Source organism: Lacerta agilis, chromosome 4, assembly GCF_009819535.1.
Source record: "Lacerta agilis isolate rLacAgi1 chromosome 4, rLacAgi1.pri, whole genome shotgun sequence".
Classification (NCBI taxonomy): Eukaryota; Metazoa; Chordata; class Lepidosauria; order Squamata; family Lacertidae; genus Lacerta; species Lacerta agilis.
The window spans coordinates 44,016,433-44,038,835 of record NC_046315.1 but is presented as its reverse complement, the minus strand read 5'-3'; the positions used below and the strand labels follow the sequence as shown (position 1 = coordinate 44,038,835).

At 40.2% G+C, this 22,403-nt stretch overlaps 1 protein-coding gene across 3 annotated transcripts in view; it reads left to right on the top strand.

Annotated features, from left to right (window-relative positions):
- Positions 1 to 22,403, top strand: part of ROBO2 (roundabout guidance receptor 2) — a 980,064-nt gene that overhangs the window by 513,261 nt on the left and 444,400 nt on the right. Inside the window, exon 1 of one of the 3 annotated variants that reach the window (XM_033146836.1) lies at positions 19,688 to 20,321. The exons of the other annotated variants lie outside the window; for them this stretch is intronic. Coding sequence (XP_033002727.1) covers positions 20,267 to 20,321 — 55 coding nt within the window. The 5' untranslated portion in view covers positions 19,688 to 20,266. Of the gene's footprint in view, positions 1 to 19,687; positions 20,322 to 22,403 lie in introns of those variants that run through there. 3 annotated transcript variants of the gene reach the window in all.

Here is a 22,403-nt window from a genome sequence, read left to right as displayed (position 1 = left end):
CCTTCCACACAGATTTTTCTGTTGACATTGTAGATGGGAGGTTTATGTGATCTAGGTCAACGACCTCCTTGTTTCAAGAAAAATGGTTTCTTTTCCTGCAGTGTTTAACAGACATTGGTGAAGATTAAACACAGACTCTTACATAATCTTTTCATTTATATGGTAAGGAGAGAAACACAGACAATGCATATAGAATGGAATTTGAAGGTTTCTAACTGGTATGTTAGTGGCAGTAGAAACTTAGAAAGCAATTGCTGTGCTTATACTGTATAGTGATTTGTGTTTAGTTTAAGTTTAGCAGGCTAAAATGCTTTCTCAAGTATTTCCAGTATCAGGTTTATGGAAAAAGAAAATATGTTGCAAATCTCATTTGACCATTGAAATTTGTTTTATGTAGTCAATGGGAAATATTACCTTTTACTGGAAACTAGGCCAAGTTAAGATCAGCAGAAGATCACAATGTCCATAGCCATGGATACCAATCATGATCCTTTAGGGAAAATGTCTTCATCTTGCTATCTTTGTGCTGTTAGGTGTCTTCCAGTTTTTGCAGGTAGAATGTTGTCCACTCTTTCAGATAAATATTGGCCTGATCAGTACACAGACAACAGCTTTACATTCATAATGCCACTATTATTTTATTATTTTTATTTATTAAATATTTATACTGCCCTTCATCTAAAGATCATAGGGTGGCTTACAACATGAAAATACAAAATACATAATAAAACAAAAACAAACCAATAAATTTCCTCCCACAAACACATTTAAAAGTCCATAGGTATTAATCAGCCGAACGCTTGGGTCTAGAGAAACATTTTCACCTGACAACTAAGTAAGGTTACCAGGTTTTTTTCAATGAATCCAGGGACACTTTTCAACTTCAATGGATTTTGTATGGGGACTGATTTGTAAATCCAGGACTGCGCCCGGGAAACAAGGATGTCTGGTAACCTTAAACTAAACATATGTAATGAAGGTGCCAGGCAAGCTTCCCTGGGGAGAGCATTGAACTGGAACCTACTGCAGAAAAGGCCTGTTGTCATGTTGCCAACCTGTTGCCTAACATGATGATCACAGGGTCTAGGTTGGTTCATGTGGGGAGAGGCTGTCCCTGTATTGTGGTCCTGAGCCATTTATAGGTCAAAACCAGCACTTTGATTTGAGTCCAGAAATTAATTTAGAGCCAGTACAGCTGGGCCAGGATCAGTGTAATATGCTCAAACTGTCTTGCCCCAGTGAGCAACCTGGCCACCCAATTCTGCACCTGCTAAAGTTTCCTAACCATCTTCAGAGGCAGTCCATGTGCATATAATACATTGCAGTAATCTGAACATAGACAACAGAAATTAGTATATCCCTGTCCACATAGGGGTCAGCTGGACCACCAGCCGAAGCTGATGGAAGGCACTCACCACCACCAAGGCCACCTGAGCCTCAAGTGACAGGAAAGGATCCTAGAATACCCCCAAGCTATGTACCGGCTCCTTCATAGGGAGCGTAACCTCATCAAAGGCAAGCAACCTCCCATCAATCCAGTCTAGGGAACCACCCACTAACAGTGCCTCAGACTTACTGTATCTGGATTGAGTTTCAGTTTGTTGGCTCTTATCCAGTCCATTACCAAGGCAAGACAATGGTCCAGCACATCCACTGCCTCACCTGCAGATGTAAGGATATTTAGAGCTCTGTAATCAGCATATTGCTGGCAACTTACTCCAAACTTTGGGTGACCTGACTCAGCACTGTCATGTAGATGTTAACAGTATAGTGGATAAAAATGAATCCTGAAGAACTCCACATTGAAGCTCCCTTGGGGCCAAAGAACACTCTCCAGGCATTGCCCTCTGTAAATGCCCATCAAAGTAGTACTGAAACCAAAGGGAAGCAATGCCACTCACCCACAACTTGGAAAGTCACCCCAGAAGGTTACCATCATCAATGGCATTGAAAGCCATGGAGAGGTCAAGTCAAGGAGAACTAACAGGGACACATTCCCTGTCTCTGTCTCCCAACAGAGGTCATCATACAAGGCGACCCCAGCAGTTTCTGTGCCAAAACCAGGCCTAAGGACCAAAGGCCTTTCTCATCTAACATCCTGTTTCCCACAGAAGTCAACCAGGTGGCTTTGGGAAGCCCACAAGCTGATGACCTAAGTAGCTGAACTCTCCAAATTATGGGGAGAAATTTAGATGAGTAAGCATTTCTAGTTCCATCCCACAGACAGGTACATGGAATTTAGCAAATTTGAGCATGAGTATTTTCTAGGAAAATACTCATGCTCAAATTTGCTAAATTCCATGTACCTGTCTGGAAAAAGCTATGGTTTTCCCAGTAGTAATGTACGGAAGTGAGAGCTGGACCATCAAGAAGGCTGATCGCCGAAGAATTGATGCTTTTGAATTATGGTGCTGGAGGAGACTCTTGAGAGTCCCATGGACTGCAGGAAGATCAAACCTATCCATTCTCAAGGAAATCGGCCCTGAGTGCTCACTAGAAGGACAGATCCTGAAGTTGAGGCTCCAGTACTTTGGCCACCTCATGAGAAGAGAAGACTCCCTGGAAAATACCCTGATGTTGGGAAAGATGGAGGGCACAAGGAGAAGGGGACGACAAAGGATGAGATGGTTGGACAGTATTCTCGAAGCTACTAACATGAGTTTGGCCAAACTGCGGGAGGCAGTGAAGGATAGGCGTGCCTGGCGTGCTCTGGTCCATGGGGTCACGAAGAGTCGGACACGACTGAACGACGACGACGACGATTTTCTAGGACCTACTGCCCGAAAAACCATTCTATGCTGAATATAATTGAGACCATTATTCCCCAGTAACTGTGTCTCTGTGTGTGTAAAGCAAAGAAAAGCAACAACAAATATTTAAATAAAACTGCCAAATTTTGTGCAGCAAACTCCTGATAACCAGGAACAAATACGTTAGGTGAGTGTGTTGTATTTTAAGTAGAAAGCCTGTTGATTCAAGAAACTTCACTGAATGACAAATGGCTCAATGGGTTATCATTAAATATCCTGACATGCTTTCTTGCTTACATGAATGTGTCATGCAAATTACATTATTAATAGCACAGATTTCTTTCAATCTAGATACTATTGGGTTGGGGGATGGAGAAGTACTGATTTAGCTCACACTACCCCTTTTGTTTCTTTAACTGGACAGCTCTATTCATCTGTATTTTCAAAGTATTCCATAGTGCTTTACCTCAGCAGTTCTCACTTAATCAATGGCAGCTAGAGGTTAGGGCCTCTGCTTTGAAAATGTACTTTGTAGATTTCATTTATGTGTTTGCCAACTCCCCCCCCCCTTTTTTTTTAATGCTCATGGATTTTGCTACAGAAAATGCTGACTTTTCTGTCATGGGAGTGAGAGAACAATGCAAAAATATATGTCTGCATAAAGGTTTTCCTTATGGATAATGTTGCATCTAGGATAAATGTCAATTAAGTAAGATGTTATAAACTGTTTAGAGTGCCTCTAAATGGAAAAACAGCCTATATATTCAATTAAGAAGAATAAAGTGATAGGACTGTGGGACTATTTCAAACCACACTAGAAATTCCATCTTAAACCAAGGGATACCAGGTACTGCAATGCATATTAAAATGGACTACCACTGCATGTGGAAACTCTGTTATAAAATGTGTAGAGAGGTGTCCACATCATGAAACATAATTTTATTTTAATACTAAAATTGCAATTGAAATTACCAAAAACTGTTTTCTACAGACATTTGTCACACAATATGTTTAAATGTGTTGTGCTGGCAACAGCAAAAACAAAAACAAAAAAGCCATGTTTTTTAGCTAATAGGTAAAGATAGGGGACCCCTGACTATTAGGTCCAGTCGCGGACGACTCTGGAGTTGCGGTGCTCATCTCGCTTCCGCGTCATGTGGCCATGACTAAGCCGCTTGTGGTGAACTAGAGCAGCACATGGAAACGCCGTTTACCTTCCCTTCGGAGCGGTACCTATTTATCTACTTGCACTTCATGCTTTCGAACTGCTAGGTTGGCAGGAGCAGGGACCAAGCAACGGGAGCTTACCCCGTCACGGGGTTTTGCACCACCAACCTTCTGATCGACAAGCTCAAGAGGTTCAATGGTTTAGACCACACAACCCCAAAACCCTAAGCTCTGTGGTTTATTAGCTAAAAAGCACGCTATTTTATTTTTTGCTATATTTAAAATGCCCACTATGCTTTTATTTTATTTTTTACTATATTTGTTTTATTAAATACTTAGTACACTTTCATAAAGCACAATTTATAAAGTATTCTATACATGGACTCTCTTGGGGAAAAGTATGGAACAGAAATTTAATAAATAAATAATATATTATAATCATATTGATTTTCAAAATATCACCATACAAACCCAATATACAGAAAATATTGACAAACTATACATTCTTCTATACTCTCATCTAGAATAATGTTATTTATCCATTTCCACTGCATGTCACATCTTATCAGATATTCCTTATGATGCAATACCAAATTTGATTTACAATAGCTGGCATAAGCAATTGTTGCCACTGAGAATAAATTTATAGTTTAAAAGTGTACTTTATTGATAGCCAAGAAGAATGCCCAATAAAATCTACTTCATTTCCTTTCTGAGCTTACAATATGTCAATTATTATTTTCCATAATAATATCCTAAATTCCTGAAATATGTGGTCCTGACTGCCATATATTCTCCAGTATGTATTACTTATACTGTAACATATTTACAGTTGTGAAATGCATTCTTACTTATGAATCCTGTTTCATTGTTGTGGCAGAACGTACCAACTCTAAATAATCTTCATCTGAGTTTTCTTTAAATGTAGATAACTTTGGTGGACCCATTAAAAGCAACGGACATTACTAAGATTCATTAATCTTAGTGGGCCTACTCTGAGTAATACTCAGATGACTACCACACACTTTATCTATGTTAGGAAGGCAAAGCTTCAGTTTGTCTGCTCTCACATCATAATTCTCATTCAGTTGTGCAAAAACCAGTATAGCATTGTTGGAAACTGCCCAGGGTGGCTGGGGCAATCCAGTCAGATGGTGTGTGTGTGTGTGTGTGTGTGTGTGTGTGTGTGTAATTAAACTTTATGACTCAATAGTGAACAAAATTATGTGTGCTGTATACCATTGAATCTGGCCACCATACTCCTGTCTCTTCACAACACAATCTTCACAAACACAGCAATCTCCAGAGGAATAACCATGTTAGTCTGTTGTACCAAAAACAACAAAGAAAGTTGTGACATCTTGAAAGACTAACAATTAATATAGTATAATTGTTTATAAGGACATTTCACCCTGATGTCTGTGCATCACTCAAGGTAGCTTACACTGATTAAAATTACAAATTCACAAAACCACAGCATCAATAAAATGCAATAGAATCAGGCATGAGAGATAGAAACATCATTCCTATCAAAATATTATATACTTGACAAAAGTCTGAGGGAATGGAAAGGTCTTCACCGAACAGCAGAATACAGTGAGATGGTGCCAGCCAAACCTCATGAAGCAACTTGGGTATATCCACTCCCTCTAGTAATGGACAACAGCTTTCACCATAAGTGGAACACAGAAAATGGCCTCTCCACCAGATAGGAACAAGTGGAAGACTGGCATGGGAGGAAGTGGTTCTGAAATTGCACCCAGGAACATCCATTAGTTACAAGATTAAGTTTATATCTTATATCATGGTGTGAACTCTACACCATGAAAACTCATGCCACAGTATATTTGTTAGTCTTTAAAGTGCCACAAGATTCTTTTTGTTTTAAAATACAGCATTATTCCTGTTGCTCAACAGTCTCACTGCTTCACCTTAATTTTATTCTACAGACATCACCTCTAGAGTAGAGAGAGACAGTCTTCATGCATTGTCATATACTTCTGTCTGTCAGAATAAATGGTAAGTATGTCCTCAAGAGATTTCACTGAAACTATTAATTACTTTCACTTTCCTCTTGTGATTTTCATCACTGCTAACATAGTTCAGCTCAAAAAAATACTCTAATCAATACAACACTGACATATGAAATGAGGTTGCTTGTTTTTAGTTAAAGGGTTTCATAAAATGATGTTGTAATTGTTGAGTTTACTAAAAATGATCTCGTATTTGCGGTTACATAAAAATTGTATCATATACCCCCCCCCCAAAAAAATACCTCAAAGAACAGCTAGGCAAGGGGACAGGAAGGGTGTGTGTTTGTGATTAAAGGTATCAAATGCTGGAAAGTCTGTTTAGAGGAAAGGCAAGTAAGAGGTAACATGATAGAAGTGTATGAAATCATGAATGCCATGGAGAAAATGAAAATGTTTTTTTTTCTCTCTTTCATAACATTAGTACTCAGATATCCCATGAAACTGAATGTTGAAAGATTCAGAACAAACCAAATAAAGTATTCTTCACACAGCCAGGGGCATAGGAAGGGGGGTGCAGTCCACCCCGGGTGTCATCCCTGAGAGGGTGACAAAATGGCACACTGTGAGGGCGGCACTTACCGCGAGGCCTGGCCTACAGTGGACCTGGGCCATGTGTTTCTCCTGGGAGTGAAGTGGCAGCTTGGGGCCCCGCACTGCCCAAAACGGTATGGGGCTTGTGGGCGCTAGGCGGACACCATGGGCAGCTTGCTGTGGCAACCCCCTGGGTGGATCACGGCGGCGCCCCCCTGGGCCGCTCGCCCTGCCCCCATGGGTGGCTTACCCCGCCCCGCTGCTCCAGCTGCCGGAGCAGCTAGCTACGCCCCTGCACACAGCACATAGTTAAACTATGGAATTCATTCCCACAAAGTCTGTGGTGGCCACATTTAACATAAAATTAGATAAATTCATGGAGGATGAGGCTATCAGTGAACATTAAACCTTAAGGCTTTGTCTTAACTCCACTGTCAAAGGCAGTATGCTTTTGCATGCCACTTGCTGGAAACTGCAGGAGGGAAAAGTGCTACTGCACACAGTTCCTGCTTGCAGGCTTCCTATAGGCATCTGGTTTGCCACTATGAGAACAGGATGCTGGGCTAGATAGGTCAAGCAGGATCTTCTTATGGTCTTTAATAGTACAATTTAAGGTAATATCATTGTATGGAATCCACTCCCAGTATCACATTGACATTGCATATCCATCCTCTAGTCAATATAGATGCTTGTCTTTGTGTATGCATAGATGTGTTCACCAGTAGCATCAATCTACTCTCTGCACCAGTAATTTCAAAACGTTGATGGTTTGGCAGATAGAAAAAGGTGGAGAGGCGAGCAAGAACATTGACTCCTATTTCCTGCTTCCTTGAAGTGGTTGTGTTACTGTTTGCCAGATTTGGTCAATTTACCATGGCACTGCATTGTACATTTCAACATTCAAGAACCCCACACGTTGACCAACTCCTTGGGATACATATGGGGTAGATTTGAAGGCTTTTCTATATAGGAATGGCATAGCTGTAATACAGTAAGGGCGAAATGGTCTTGTACACACATACCTACCATCACTAATTTGTATTCAGACCTTCTTTCCTGTGTCACACCAGCTGCATATAACTTTAAATTATACTATTTCAGTTACATTTTAGCTTAATTAAGTGCTAAGAGCTAGTGTGGTGTAGTGGTTAAGAGCGGTAGTCTCGTAATCTGGGGAAGCGGGTTCGCGTCTCCGCTCCTTGACATACAGCTGCTGGGTGACCTTAGGCTAGTCACACTTCTTTGAAGTCTCTCAGCCCCACTCACCTCACAGAGTGTTTGTTGTGGGGGGAGGAAGGGAAAGGAGAATGTTAGCCGCTTTGAGACTCCTTCGGGTAGTGATAAAGCGGGATATCAAATCCAAACTCTTCTTCTTCTTCTTCTTCAAATGCAAAAAAAGCAAAAATAAGTGCTAGGGCAAGTACTGTCAAATTTAAATTTAACAAGTCAAGGTGACTACAAGAGTATTATCTGCAGTGGTTCCCAGTTCTCAGTTTTTTTGATGACTTAATCATGAAATATTAAGCAAATGTTATTGGGAATTACTTCAAGCTTTGGAACACCTCTGAGACTAGTGAGGCTTATTTTACCTTTCACTGCAACTGCTTCTTAATAATTTTACCTTATGGCTATTTATTACGGGTAAACAAAGAACAATGTCTACTTTTGCATAGTGGTATAGCTTAAATAAGCATTTTCTTGAAATATTATGATCAATTATACATATTTTAAAAGACTGGCTTGTAGGGGTAGAAATGAACACATTTCCTGGTATGCTGAGAAAGAGATCAATCTGCTCCAGTAAGATTTGAATTTTTGATGAAAGATCTGTTTTTAGAAAAGTGATCAGAATATATTTAGCCACTTTTCACAAACAGTATGCAGGGTAAGTCCCTGTTTCTAACTTTTTGTTTTTAACTTGGTGCAGTGTGGGATATAACCAAGTAAACTGATGTTCTTAAACATAGCCAATCACCTTTCTTGCCATACAGAAACATAGTATGCAATCTTCACGCACTCTTCGGGGGAAGGTAGGTAGCTGTGTTGGTCTGCCGTAGTCGAAACAAAATAAAAAATGCATCTGAGGTATCTGAAGAAGTGTGCATGCACACGAAAGCTCATACCAAGAACAAACTTAGTTGGTCTCTAAGGTGCTACTGGAAGGATTTTTTTTTCTTTTTTCTTTTGTTTCTTCATAGACACTCCAATGTTGGAACATGGTAGGAACAGCTTTTGATGAGCATAGAATTCTTAACATTTAAAACATTCCTAAAATGAGTCAAATGTTGAGATGCAGATTAGTAACTTTTTAGCTGCATTTACTTAGCCGCAATCCTAACCATGTTTATGCAGAAATGAGTCTCACTGAATTCAATGGGGCTTACTCCCAGTCTGAATCTAACTACATTGGCTTGTAATTGTTTATCAAATGATAATTGGTGATAATTGGCTGCATATTATGAAGCAATAAGTCTACTTACCTAATAGGGCAGCATATAACCACACATAAACAACACTTACAGAATGTGATATTATTTAGGTGAGACTGTTAAATAATAATTCAGTGAAACATTACAGAATATTACGGTAGACACTGCGACTGCATTTTGACATTTTTAAAAAGTGCTGATCAATGTGAACTGCTACATTTAACAGTTAGAAATATTGCAGTGGCTCCCAATAAAAAGTATTAAAAGATATCTAATTACAGATTTATTGAAATGCATTCCCTTAAAGCATTCATTTGCCACTGAATAGTATATTCCCCACCTCCTTTAAGTTCCTGAAGTGCATGTGACTGGGTTCTTCCTGATTCACTAAATGGGCTCAGACTATTAAGCAGCCCTTTAAGTCCTGTTTCCCTTTGTAATACAAAGTCAAAGCGACAAAACTAACAAGAAATGTTAGTTTCGGTGTTTCAGGATTCAAATGTAAATATTTGTTGTATAAAATCTCATAACTGCGGTATGCAACATATATTGTACTTTACAAACATATGCCTCTGCTTTCTTGAACAAGGATGCGGGGTGTGTGTGCAAGGGGGCAACTGTCCCCCAGTCAAGTAAATAGATACAAATACTTAACTAACTGACCAATTGTGTCACAGATACTCAGTTCTGCCTCCCCTAACATAAATCCTGCCCCCACAATAAATCCTGGCTATGCCTATGCTCATTATATGTAAACTATGAGCTCCTTCAGTAATACTTGTGGGATCACCTTACTCCCAATGTGTCCATTCAGCCACTTCAATCTAAGCCACAGGCACGGTTACAGGTGCCGCATGATAGCCATTCTGCATCTGTGAGAAATTGATATTTTAACATGGCAGCACTTTGGAATTCACTGCCTATTGACATCAGGCAGGTGCTTTCACTTTTCAGCACCTGCTTAAAACATTTTTTCCTTAAGCAAGCCTATCAGACACATAGATGTTGAGAAGTTTTAATTTTTTTGGTCTATATATCAGAGTTTGTTTGCATGGGTGTTGAGGGGGGAAGCTGAAAAGTTGACAGACTTCCATAGAAGAGACAGAAGAAATGAAGACAGTCTTACAACAGAAGCCTCTGTAAGTGTTTTCATAAGCAGCAGCTCCACATGGTAGCCATAATAATGTATAAAGTTGCTTGAATGGATAGTCTCCATGCAAATGCCAGCTATCATTCAAACCTACAAGGCTGCTGTGGAGACTCTCAACCCAACAGGGTGATCTGCATGGTGAACAACTGCCCAATTATGGCATGCCCTCCCTAATAAGGCTAGTTTGGCAGCTACATTAAGATCCTTTCAGCACCAATGCTTTTTTGTTTATTCTCCTAGGCCTTTTAGGACCTTTCTTCTCTCTTTTTTATTGCCCTTGGAACAGATTATTTCTGCTGGGTTTTAAATGTTCTTATGCTGCCTGTGCTGGTTTTTAGACAATGATGTTTTTTTAAGAAACATTTTAAATGCTTAATTTGAACTCTGTGAGAAACTGGCCAGATGACTTTATTGACTGGGCGGTCGTCAAATGTACTAAACGCAATCATTTTGTGGGGCCACCAAAAAGAGGAAGCTTCTGCCTGGCAGTACTAATACAAGAACTAGCATAAAGCCTTGTCCAGTTCTAGAAACTTGGCTCCTGGCTGCATTACTCACCAGCTCGAAGAGATGGAAAGCATGCACACACACCAGAAGTCACAGTCCAGCTGCTGCCAAAGGCCAGTCCCCTCCAGTGACTTCATCATTTCCCAGAAATAAGGTAACTGGTCGCCTGTAAGGGCTGGCAAAGATAAAGGAACGGTAATGGAACTTCTAGACCCCAGGAGTTAAAACATCCTTTCTCTTTGAGAATAATGGCAGCAGGACCCACAGTAGCAGCGGATAGCAGGAAATGAGCTCCCACTTAATATGCTATAGGAAGCAAATAGGTGATAATCTGTGCTGAGCAGCTGTGCCACGCCAAGAATCTGACTGCACCTTCCACCACTACCTGACAGCTCTGCAAACCCAGATGGCATTCACTCTGCAAGGTTGGATTTTTGAATCCAAGTTTTGTGGAACTGCTCATATTGCCCTTTCTGTTATGTATTGGTTTAATATGCATACATGAGTTTCACTGCTAGTTCTGTCACTACCTTTCTCGCTCCAAGGTGAGTGCAGTGACAGTTGCTATTGGTTAACTTGTTGGCACAATTTGGACCCTTACTCTGATTGGATCCCGCCAAAATCTAAATGTATCCTTTCCCCAACTCCTGTTCCTGAGAGTATAAAAGGAGCTTGCCATTTCCCTCCAGTCAGTCAAGTTCCTACTACAATAAAGGAGATTGTTCTCGTTAGACTTGACTCCTAGCATATCCTTGCTAGCATGCTGAATCACTACGCATGATTACATGAAGAGCTGAAATCATATAGACACTGCACCCACAACTTAACACTTTCCATGGCATGACTGTCAATCTACAGAAGGAAATTTGTAGCAGAAGTAGCAAGAGTGTGTGAGTTACAAGACAAAAGATAAGTTCACAGTTATCAGCTTTTTTCCTGAAATATGTTCTAGGGAAAGCTGGCATGCGCTTGATGAATTACTTGGATGAAGGAATAGAGGGGATGCTCGTCAAATTTGCAGATGATACCAAACTGGGAGGGGTAGCTGATACTGCAGAAGATGTGACCTTAACAAACTCAAGAACCAGGCCAAAACTAATAAAATGAGTTTCAACAGGGGCAAATGTAAGATTCTGCAATTAGGCAGGAATAATCAGATGCACAAATAAAGGCTAGGGGACACCCGGCTTGATAAGTGTACATGCGAAAAGGATCTAGGGGTCTTAGTAGACAACAAACTTAACTTGAGTCAACAGTGAGATGCAGCAGCAAAAAAGCTAATGCAGTTCTAGGCTGTATCAACAGAAGTAGTGTCCAGATCAAGGGAAGTAATAATACCACTCTATTCTGCCTTAGCCAGCATGCTGGCCAGGCCTCCAGCCTCCTCCATGAAATTCAGTCCTACACAGTTTGCAGATCTGCTTCCACCTTTATTGAGATCCAGTGTTTCTACTGATGTCTGCACAGACGTTGCATAGTATATTGCAAAGAAAGTAAATACTTAAGTAATTGGAAACTAATTTTGCAACAAGAATACTTGGACATGGAGCAAAACTGAACAACTCCACCCATAATCATAGAATTGCAGTGTTGGAAAGGACATAAGGGGTTATATAACCCAAACACTTGCAATACAGGAATGACAGCTAAATAATTGCTGACAGATGGCCATCTAACCTCTGTTTAAAAACCTTAAATGAAGGAGAGTCCACCATGTTCTGACGTATTCTGTTCCATTGTCAAACAAGCCTTCCACATGTTTAGTTGGATCTCTTTTCTTGTAATTTGAATTCAGTGATTTAGGCCCTACCCTCTAGAGCACTGCTATTGTTGTTGTTATTAATTTCTTATATCCCACCCATCTGACTAGGCTACCTCTAGTCAGAGATCCAGCAGAACCAGAAAACAGCTTTTACCTCTGTCTCTAGTCTGCCGGAGATCACCAACCAGCATGACCAAGGAAGTTTCAGTCCCATAAAGGTAAAGGTAATCCTGACTGGAAGAGATCTAAGCTTGCTGCATCTTTAAAGAGCTGTCACCTGGAAGATATTTGAAGATGGCTATCATATAACCTCTCGGTCTTCTTTTCTCCAGGCTAGACATATCCAACTCCCTCAATTGTTCCTCATAAGGCTTGGTTTCCATACCCTTTATAATCTTGGTCACCCTCCTTTGAATATGCTGCAGCTTGTCTATACCCTTCTTAAACCGTGGTGCCCAGAACTGGCCACAGTACTTCAAGTGGGGTCTAATCAAGGCAGAATCAAGTAGTACTATTAGTTCCCTTGATCTGGACACTATACTTCTGTCTCTGCCTCAATATAGGTCATTGCACAGGGCATCCAAGGATATAAATGAAAGGTAATAAATTACAATAAACCCCCTTTAGTGTTTTTTCTCACAGAGAAATAAATATATTGTACAATTTTGCAATGAAATTTCCTACATTTAAATAGTTATAGGCTTCCTGATTACTTCAATGATTTGTTTCTTTAATTTTAACAGTAATTAACAAAGAGGTATTTTTTCCATTTGTGAAATTAAGCAAGCATAATTTATACATTTATTTTCAAACAGCTAAAAGAACTTTAAATCTCATCTCCCTTCAGAAGTCAGCGTAGCTTCCTTGATTCATCTTAATGTTAATTAAATTTACTAGATTGCTCCACCTGGCTGATTACAGTTCTTTTTTTATTTCCAAGTCAGGTGCTCTAGGATGTATGACACTGCAAGCTTCCCCTCAAGCTGTGAGACTTTATGCTGTTCTGGAGGAACATCTCTGAGACAGTTCCTCCAGAACAGCATCTTGCTAGCTGTTCTTGGCATCACTGACTATCCTGTTTTCAGAATGTAGTTTAATTCTGTGAAAGTTCTGAGCTAATTCTTAACTGAAGGACATTTCTATCCCACAGGACTAGTGGACTGATAACCCTGTACCTCTGCCTCAAGTCAAGGACTTACATATGTAAGATTAAGTGTGTTTCTGACAAGATGATCTGCCCTTTGAGAATGCCAACCCTTTCACAGTTCTTACTTCTGAGTATTTAAAAGGGTTACATCTTGGTTTACAGATGCATGTCCTTCAGATTTGATGAGAGGCATGTGCTTTGTACCTCTGTATGAAAATATACCTTGAGAACCTGTCCTGGAAGCCAATAAAATCTGGTGGCACATTGTTGAATCAACATTCAAAAATCTGTCCACTGTCAGACCTCATTGGGTTCACTCCCAGGCAACATGGGTTCAACTCCCTTATCAGCTACAGACTCAGTGGATAACCTTAAGAAAGTTACTTGAAAACCACAATCTTATTGGTTGTTGTGTGAAGATAAGTAAGATAAGACTTACAAAGCATTTTATGCTTTCATCCAATTCCAAATATCCTCCCATGGTAGTAAATTTGACTGCTACAGTCAGAATGAGTAACTTCCAAATAAAACTTTATGAAGATTTGGCTATCACGGTGCTATACACAAACATTTCTCAATTAAATTGCACATTGCCTTTTAAACTAAATAGATATCCTGCATGTCCATCTTGCCTAGAAGCTTCACTTGGTTTACTTACTGGTTATTACATTAACACTGAGCTACCTCCTATACAAACACGCACCCAGTTTCATACACCCTTTCTCCTTTTACACTTTACTTACAGCTGTGAGCAACTTAGACTCACAAAATTTGAGGACTCATAATCTTGCTACTCCATAACTTACAATCTTTGTTTATCCCTAGACTGTTTTTTTTTAAAGAAAAGCCAAATAGCTTAAACATGCACATATAACAGACTAGTCTCTCATGGATCTGCCTGTCTGCCAAATGTAAAAAATATTACTATAGAAAATAAATTGTGTATCCTGCATGAAGAATAAATGTTTTGTTCAAATCATGGTACACAGTACTTCTCCCTTCACTTGTTTTTAGTATCACAGTTTTTAAAAGATAAATCATAAAGTCATATAAAAAATTTAGGCAGAAAACCGAATTACCGTGGCAGTGAAAAATTGTATGGCCAACACATCGATTCTAATTTGAAAGCATTTCTGGAGACAATGCAAAATGTAATTCTATTGCTGAAGTGAGACAAGGCCATTCTCAGACAAAACTAATACAGAAGTCCTACAAATAATATTGTTAATAATCCACTGATATGTATAACTGATGACAATAGTGTTGACAGCATTATATTGGAAAAAAGAACCATAGCTTGATGGGAGCATTCAGTCCACTAGTAGAGGCAGAGCAGCAGCTCTAATGCTGTTAGAATTGCAACTGCATTGTAGGAAAAATTCATATGAACTGACATCTTCATAAATCAGGAACTTCATGGAAGAGCACTTGGGCAATAAACTAAGGAATTAAGGAATTACCACTAAGGAATCTTAAAATGAAGAGAACAAATATATGGCTGCATAAATATAGCTATGAAAGCAGCAGTGACATACAGGTGGTTGGTTAATTGTTGTTACATAGGAAGAACTACGCATAACAGAACTTAGGTATCATTTCACAAAACCTAATCCAATATTTCAGTCTACTTTTGATTTTGCTTACCACTGAATTGCAGCTTAGCAACCATAAAGCTCACTGGGGTAGGCTTGGGCCAATCACAGCCTCTCCATATATCCTACATCACAGTTGATAATAACACAGGAAGTAAAACCTGAGTTCCTTAGAGGAAAGGTGAGTTACAGATGTAATAAGTAAATGGGAATATCTTTTCATAGCAGTACTTAGGTCTTGAGACATGTGAAGTAAAAATGACAAGAAATGTCTCTGAGCATGTGCATCACTCACAATATATCTTATTTCTCTATATCTGCAGTTAGGGGTAAGAGCATTTAGGCTAGTGTGTCATATCCAGGAAGTCCCACTGCTTTCAATTATTCATAATTTTAAGTACGTCCAAATGAAATCAGTGTGACTACAGGACTATTTTCAAGAAATGGTTAAGAAACTATGCCTTTTGATTCCATTCTGCAAACTTCTTGTACATATGCTAGGGTAGCCATATTTCAAAAAGTAAAAACCCCTAACATATGCTGCTGAGGTGTTTATAGTCCACATGCTTGTAATGGGTTTTCTGTTTAGTCTATATCAGTTTACACTGATGTGCAAATTGTACCACCATGCTGAGTTGCAAAATCTGTGCAACACAACATTGATATGCATATCATAGCTTTTGTGTTCTTCAAAATAGAAGCTATACTAAGGATTGTTTTGAATTACGTTTTACTCAAAAAGACCCATTGGAATTAATTACCTAAGCTAGCCATGTCTATTAATTTCACTCGGTTTATTCATACAATGAATACAATCCTAAGTACTTTTAACATATTTGAAAAGTTCAAAGGTGCTATTTCATTACATAAGCATTTTTATAAAATGCACATTAATAAACAAGCAGTAATTGTCACATATACTGAATCCTTGAAATGTCCAAGAGAAATATTGCTTAATATTTCACATTCTGTTATGAACATGCCACAATTGCTAATTCATAAGGACATGAACAAAGAGGGCTATTTTGATCACCTCACCCTCATTATCCTTAATTATAACCTCCTATATGAAAAAGTCTGTTAGATGTATTAGAAATATACTTATCTGTGGGGCATATTTTGAAAAGAGAATAATATTGTGTCCTGTTTTACATAAAACAAGCTTGGAGCTGTTGTACAGCTATACAAACATGGACTAACTTGTATAGAGAAGGCAAATGGAAATAATTATATTGTAAATATATCTACAATATCACTTTCTATAGCTGTTGTATAGTTGTTACTGTAAATCTAGGTTGTGCTTTGTCTAAATCTTTCATTAACAGATCTAGTGTAATTAATAAAAGAACAAATAATATTAAATATATTTGACCTGAAAAGAATATTAGTGGTGGTGGTGGGGACACCATTTCTGGATCTTGCTTATTTGAGTTTGCTGATTATGTATACTTAGTTCCCATATCAATGCTAATCATACTCATATTATTTTAAAATGTTATAGCTGCTTAGGTAATTTGTATAAAATACACAAAGTACAGTATATTGTGTATGATTTCAATACACTTGCAAGTATTTTTTTAAAAAAAATTATAAGGCCTTCTCTCAAAGGCGCTATACAACCTGCTATGAAAATCAGAAACAAACAACCTGCTATGAAAATCAGAAACAAAAAAACAAAACAAAAACCTGAGCCACAATTTTTATTCAACAATTTTAAAAGCCTAGATTTGCTACAAGTAAATTTACTGGGAGCAAATTCCATTTAACTCAGTTCTAAGAAACATACTGCAAAGGGCTGCAAAACAATGTTAAATAACTCTGAGCAATCAATAAGAATAATGAGCAAAATGCACGTTTCAACTTCAAGCAGTGTTTGAAAAATAGGCTGAAAGTTCAGAACAAGTGGTCTTAACAAAACACAAAAGATTGGCTATATAACAAACCAAGAACAGCTGCTTCCTGTTATATTCCAGTAGGGGGAACTAAAGATTCACCATCTAACATTGCTTTTGGCTTACAGACCTGTGTATATTCCTCTAACCCCCTGTCTAATCATCAGTGCTAACATCAAATAGCTAGTACTGTAGCTACTCTTGTGATCACTCACAGCCTCAGCTGCACTTTATACACTAAAGATATTGCAAGTATTCAAACATACACCTTTGATGCAGCTATTCCTTTACCTGATCAACCTCTATGCTTATTCTTCAGTTTGTGCAGTCTCATTTGTCTTCCCTTGTTATGCTTTCCCAACACCCCTACACACAGAATATATATATTTTTTCCCTCCGAGCTGAACTGAAAAGGGAAAACTCTCTCTCCATACCCCTTGCTGTAGACATCCTTTTACCTCATGAGAGACCCCATAAACTCTATCTTCTTCCTAGGTTGCATACATTGTAAGGACTTCAACAGTTTAGAAAGAAGGTGGTCTTTTTAAGAGCTTAAGGAATTAGGTAGGTTGAAACGAAGAGCACGGAGTTGTTTATAAAATACTGATGTGATATTCTGTGTTGTGTTTTGTTTTAGTCAAAATACTGAAAATGAAAGGTCAGGGAAACAGAGAACAAACAAAACAAATGCCTATGGTTGACCCCAATTTACTACAGCTAATTTATGCACAATGCAAAACATGCTTACACAGAAGAAGGGCTCTTCGTGTTCAGGTTAGCTTACCATTCCATAAACATGAAGAAAGGGTTGTAACCACAGTCACTGTGTGCAAGAGAGTTGCTTGATGAGCTTGTGAATGGCTTCTATGTCAGTTCCATGCATGTACTCTTCTGAATGTGCAGAGTTGATCACATCATTGCTTTCACAGATGCAGAAACTAGAATTCTGCTCAATTTGCATTATTGGTAGAATGCACATTTCGAACTAGTTTGGGAATATGTTGTTTTGTTTGTACAAGACCTCACCATAAGCTCTGTCAGGTAGCAAGGTGGGATAAGGTGGTCATCCTGAAACAGAAATTACATTTGGGGGGGGGCTTTCCCCCCTTACCACAGTGGTATCCTACGAAATCCCAGTGCTGATAAGCACATGCATATAACCTGTGCATATGTATACAGAGTGCAAATAAGCACTGAGCTGATAGCTCAGTCCTACTCATGCTTACTTGGAAGTCTGTGTTCAGTGAGCCTTATTCCCCAGGAAAAGATGCATAGAATTGTTGCCTTAATATTGCATATGATTCTGTGCACATATATGGTATACGGCATCTGCATGTATAAACATGTTCCAGGCAGCCACAATGTGGCATGTTTATACTGGAAGGAGGGTTGCGTAAACTGGTTATACACCCCTCATATCATATAGAGCCCAGTTTGCAGCAGGATTCTGGAATCTAACTGCAACCTTGTATTAGAATGCACACTTACCCAGGAGTAGGTCTAACTATACACACTGGAACTTGTGTGATTAAATAAGTATAACTTGTATTTGCATAAGGCAATGCTGACTTGCCTGCATTTTCCTTTAAGCTCTTGTTTTTAACATGGTACCTTTTTATTAGCCATCTGTGGCCCTCCAGAGTGGCTGGGTAGGCTTTAAGCAACTACAAATATTACGCCATAATCCAGGAGAAGAGGTCTTTGAACATGTGCAGAATGTCATAGTTCTCTCCCTACTAAGCAGCAGCTGCGTATCACTACACACCTGGAAATAGGCAACAAGGTTCCCTTCTATGTACAGTTGAGTCCTGCACCTCCCTTTTTAAGAAAATACGAGCACATGAAAGCTAAGTGAGAAGAAGAGGTTGAAATTGCCGTCTTCTTTCAAAGGGCTCCGTGTGTGTGTGAGAGAGAGAGAGAGAGAGAGAGAGAGAGAGAGACTGAATAATTAGGGAAGAGACTTCCATGAAATCGCTCGTCGAGAAAATTACCTGCCCATTAAATGAGAAGCAGTGAGAAGCAATCATGTTAATGTTACCTATAGCCAACAGTAAAGAGGGAAAAGGGGGCTTGGGAGAGAAATGGGATGGGCGGTGGGGGGGGCGGAGAAGCAGCGCTGCTCTGTGTGCCCCCCCTCCCGGTCTTCTCTTCAATCCTTCAGCTGCCTCACGTTGTGTGTGTGTGTCTTCCCACCTCCCTCCCACCGCGATCCCTGAGGGGAACATGAGAGTGGGTGTGGTGTTTTCCAGTGCTTTAATCCACAGCCCAGCTATTCCAATTCTGGCTTTCCTTCCCCCCCCTCCGTGTTTGCTCTACGAAGAGCAGCAGCAGAACGAGCCCAGGCTGTGGGGAGGCCGCCCGGGCGAGCTCCAGCAGGAGGGTGCTGCGCTCTCTCCCTCGCGCGCGCGCACACCCCGCCGCGCCTGCCGCTTCCCGCCTCGCTCGACTCCTTCCATAGTGGGAGCGACACCCCCGCCCCCGCCGCGCGCGTTTACACGGCAGCGGCGGCCGCCTCAGCCAGCAGCAACAACCGTGCCCACCGCCAGTCGCTTTTTCCTGCAGCCCCAGCGGCACGTTGGGAGTTTATTCTCCTCAAGCAGTTTCTTCCCGCGCTGAGGGCAGGGGTGGCTGGGCTGCCTTTTTTTTCAAAAAAAATTTTTTTTGAGGGGGTGCTGTGGAGAGGGAAGGAGGGGGGGGAGGGTTTAAGCAGCTCGCGCGCCAAGATGTTGCTCAGGCGTCCCTCTTATGGAAGTTAAGGGAAGCAACTCCGCAGCTTGAAGTGATTTTGAGGGGGGGGGGTGGGGAGAGAGGAAGAGGAAGAAAATGAGAAGCAGTAGAGTTAAGCCAAGCCCATGATTTCGCTCCCTCCTTCCCCGCCTTTTCCTCAGAGCGCCGAGAACTTTGAGCGAGGTGGTGGCGGCGGGAGGGGACGCACTTTCTAGGAAACGTATCTGCTTTCAAAGTCTTTCTCGTCTGCCGAAGAAATCCCCGGGCTCTGGATTGCAATGGAGAGTCTTAGCCACACTTGAACAGTTCCTCTGCCTCCGCTGGATTGGTGGGAATTTCGGAAGCAGAGCCAGCGCGCCGAGCCGGGAGCGGTGCCCCCTCTTCCTCCCTCGCTCTCCCCCTCGCGCTGCTAATCTGCATGGAGCTCAAAGTGTCCCATTCAAGCCTCTTTCTCGCCGCTGCTCTCCAGGCTCCTTCCACGTATATTTAGGTTGTAGGAGAATCTCAACTTTTGGGACTACTCCCCCCCCCTCTATTTTTCTCTCTCCCTGGAATTGGATTGCCTTTGAATATGTTAAAATGGGGCTGCTGACGCCACTCCTGCTGCTTGGATTTGTCTCTTTTCAAGTTGATGGTAAGTTAAAGTGTTGTGTTTTACTGTCATTTCTTTGGAGCAGAGCACGCTTGGATTTTGGGGCTCGAAATCCTGTATAATGTGCATGGGCGATGGAAGGAAGAGATGGATATGAACATGCTATTAATAAATCAAATCTTCTTTGCTAACTTAGTAGGAAAATAGTTAACATAAACTGTAAAGTGTGTGTGTGTGTGTGTGTGTGTGTGTATATATATATATATGAGAGAGGGAGATTGAAATCAGCTACACTGGTAGATCTCCACGCACCAACAGATTTCTGTTGCTGCTATTTTTACCCCATGCTGAACTTTTTTGGTGGAAAATCGACTGATTAAATGGGGGTAATTGTGCTTCTGATTCAAGAGAGGTGAATGGGAAATTTACCACCGTGAGGTTCTTGCTGCTCCATTTGTAAGCAATGCACGCAGAAAAATGCAGTAATGTGTGGAATGCGCTAAAAGGTGTGAAATAACTATGCCTGTGAGATGTGTCAGGTGGAAAGTATACAAAGTAGGGAGTGTGAAAGGGTCGTGTCTGTGGAAGCCTCCCAGTACAGCAGAATCTCACAGCCACTAGCTTCTGCCACAGGGAGAAGCTAGGCTTCCACTGTTTAAAAACAATGGGGAATTTGAACAGGTGCTGTAGGTGTCTCCCCTTCTGTAAAGGCAGTCTCCCTTGTATAGGGGTTTGTCTTTTGTTCAGCTTGCTTAGCCCTCCCTAAAGTAAAACCAAGACATCGTCATTCAACCTAGAAACATGTTGCAGGGAATTTCATGTTGATATTTAAGAGCTCAGAACACATTGTTGACTTCAGTGTTGAAATGAAGGAAATTGAGAAAAATCAAAGGAACAATATTTGTACTGTCTATGGTTAGAAGCTATAATTTTAACAGAGTAGGGACACCGATGGCTATGAATACATATATATGTGTGTTTACCTCAAATGTGCAACATACACCATAGTATTTTGTGTGCGCAAACTGTTTATATGATGGACAGTAATGCTGAGTCTCTATGTGAGCATTGGTGGTGGGGAGGCTTGAAATCATACCAGATCTCTTTGGCTATTGTCTTAATTTGGAGGTTTGGCATATTTTTACAGAGGTGTCTTTGGGGGGTGGGATTTGGACTCTAGCTTAATTTACTGGTTGATGCTGGATATGGGCAGGATCTGGGACTAAACTTAGTTCCAGCAGGAAGCTGGTGCTAAAAGCCTGGTATCCATATCAACGAGAGGCCACTCTTGTAAACATAGAGTGATATTGTATTACCTACAATTATTGCATGCAGTTGTGTGCTACCCATCCCTCCCTCTCTCCCTCCCTCCCACCACACCCTTAGCAACACAGGAGGCAACAGAGAACCTTGCTAAAAGCTGGGAATTGAGGATATGTAAGTATAGGTTCACAAGTTGTATAATGAGTGTATCACGTAATGTGCCCTGCAGTTTCAATTTTTTTTTTTTACAAAGCATTGTGGTTCACATAAGTCACGTTGGAAATGTACATAAAACCTGAAAGCATCAGGCTGCAGAAATGTAGTTATTAGTCAGTGTTTAAAATTGTAGGTAGCTAGAAGGAATACAATTAAAGTGCTCAGTGGAAGTGACAGAGTGAATCACAGGAGCCTGGTGTTACAGAATGTAATTAATGTACCAGGCTGTTTGGAGATATAGGAAACAAATGCAATTAACCAGCTTGCTAGAAGGACAGGAGCAAGGCATAATTTATTCAAGTTTTCTTCCATGGAGAACACAACTTGAACCTTAAAAAAATCATTCTTTTACAAGGTAAGTCTATGAGCAAACTTATTGGTCCATCTTTGACAAATATGGACTTACTCAAAATATGTGATAAGCACTTTATATGAAGGTTTTGACTAGGCTATAATAATCTCAGTAGATGCGATCCTGTACATAGAATTGCAGTCAATAGTTGTTGCTGTTCTTCTGAAACATATTCATATCTACATTGTTCTGAAACATAAAATGTAGATCTGTATCTTGGAAGCATATTGTATTTTACATTAGCTTACTGATGTCTCTATCTTCCCAGAGAAACAGAAATGAAAGTTGCCCCA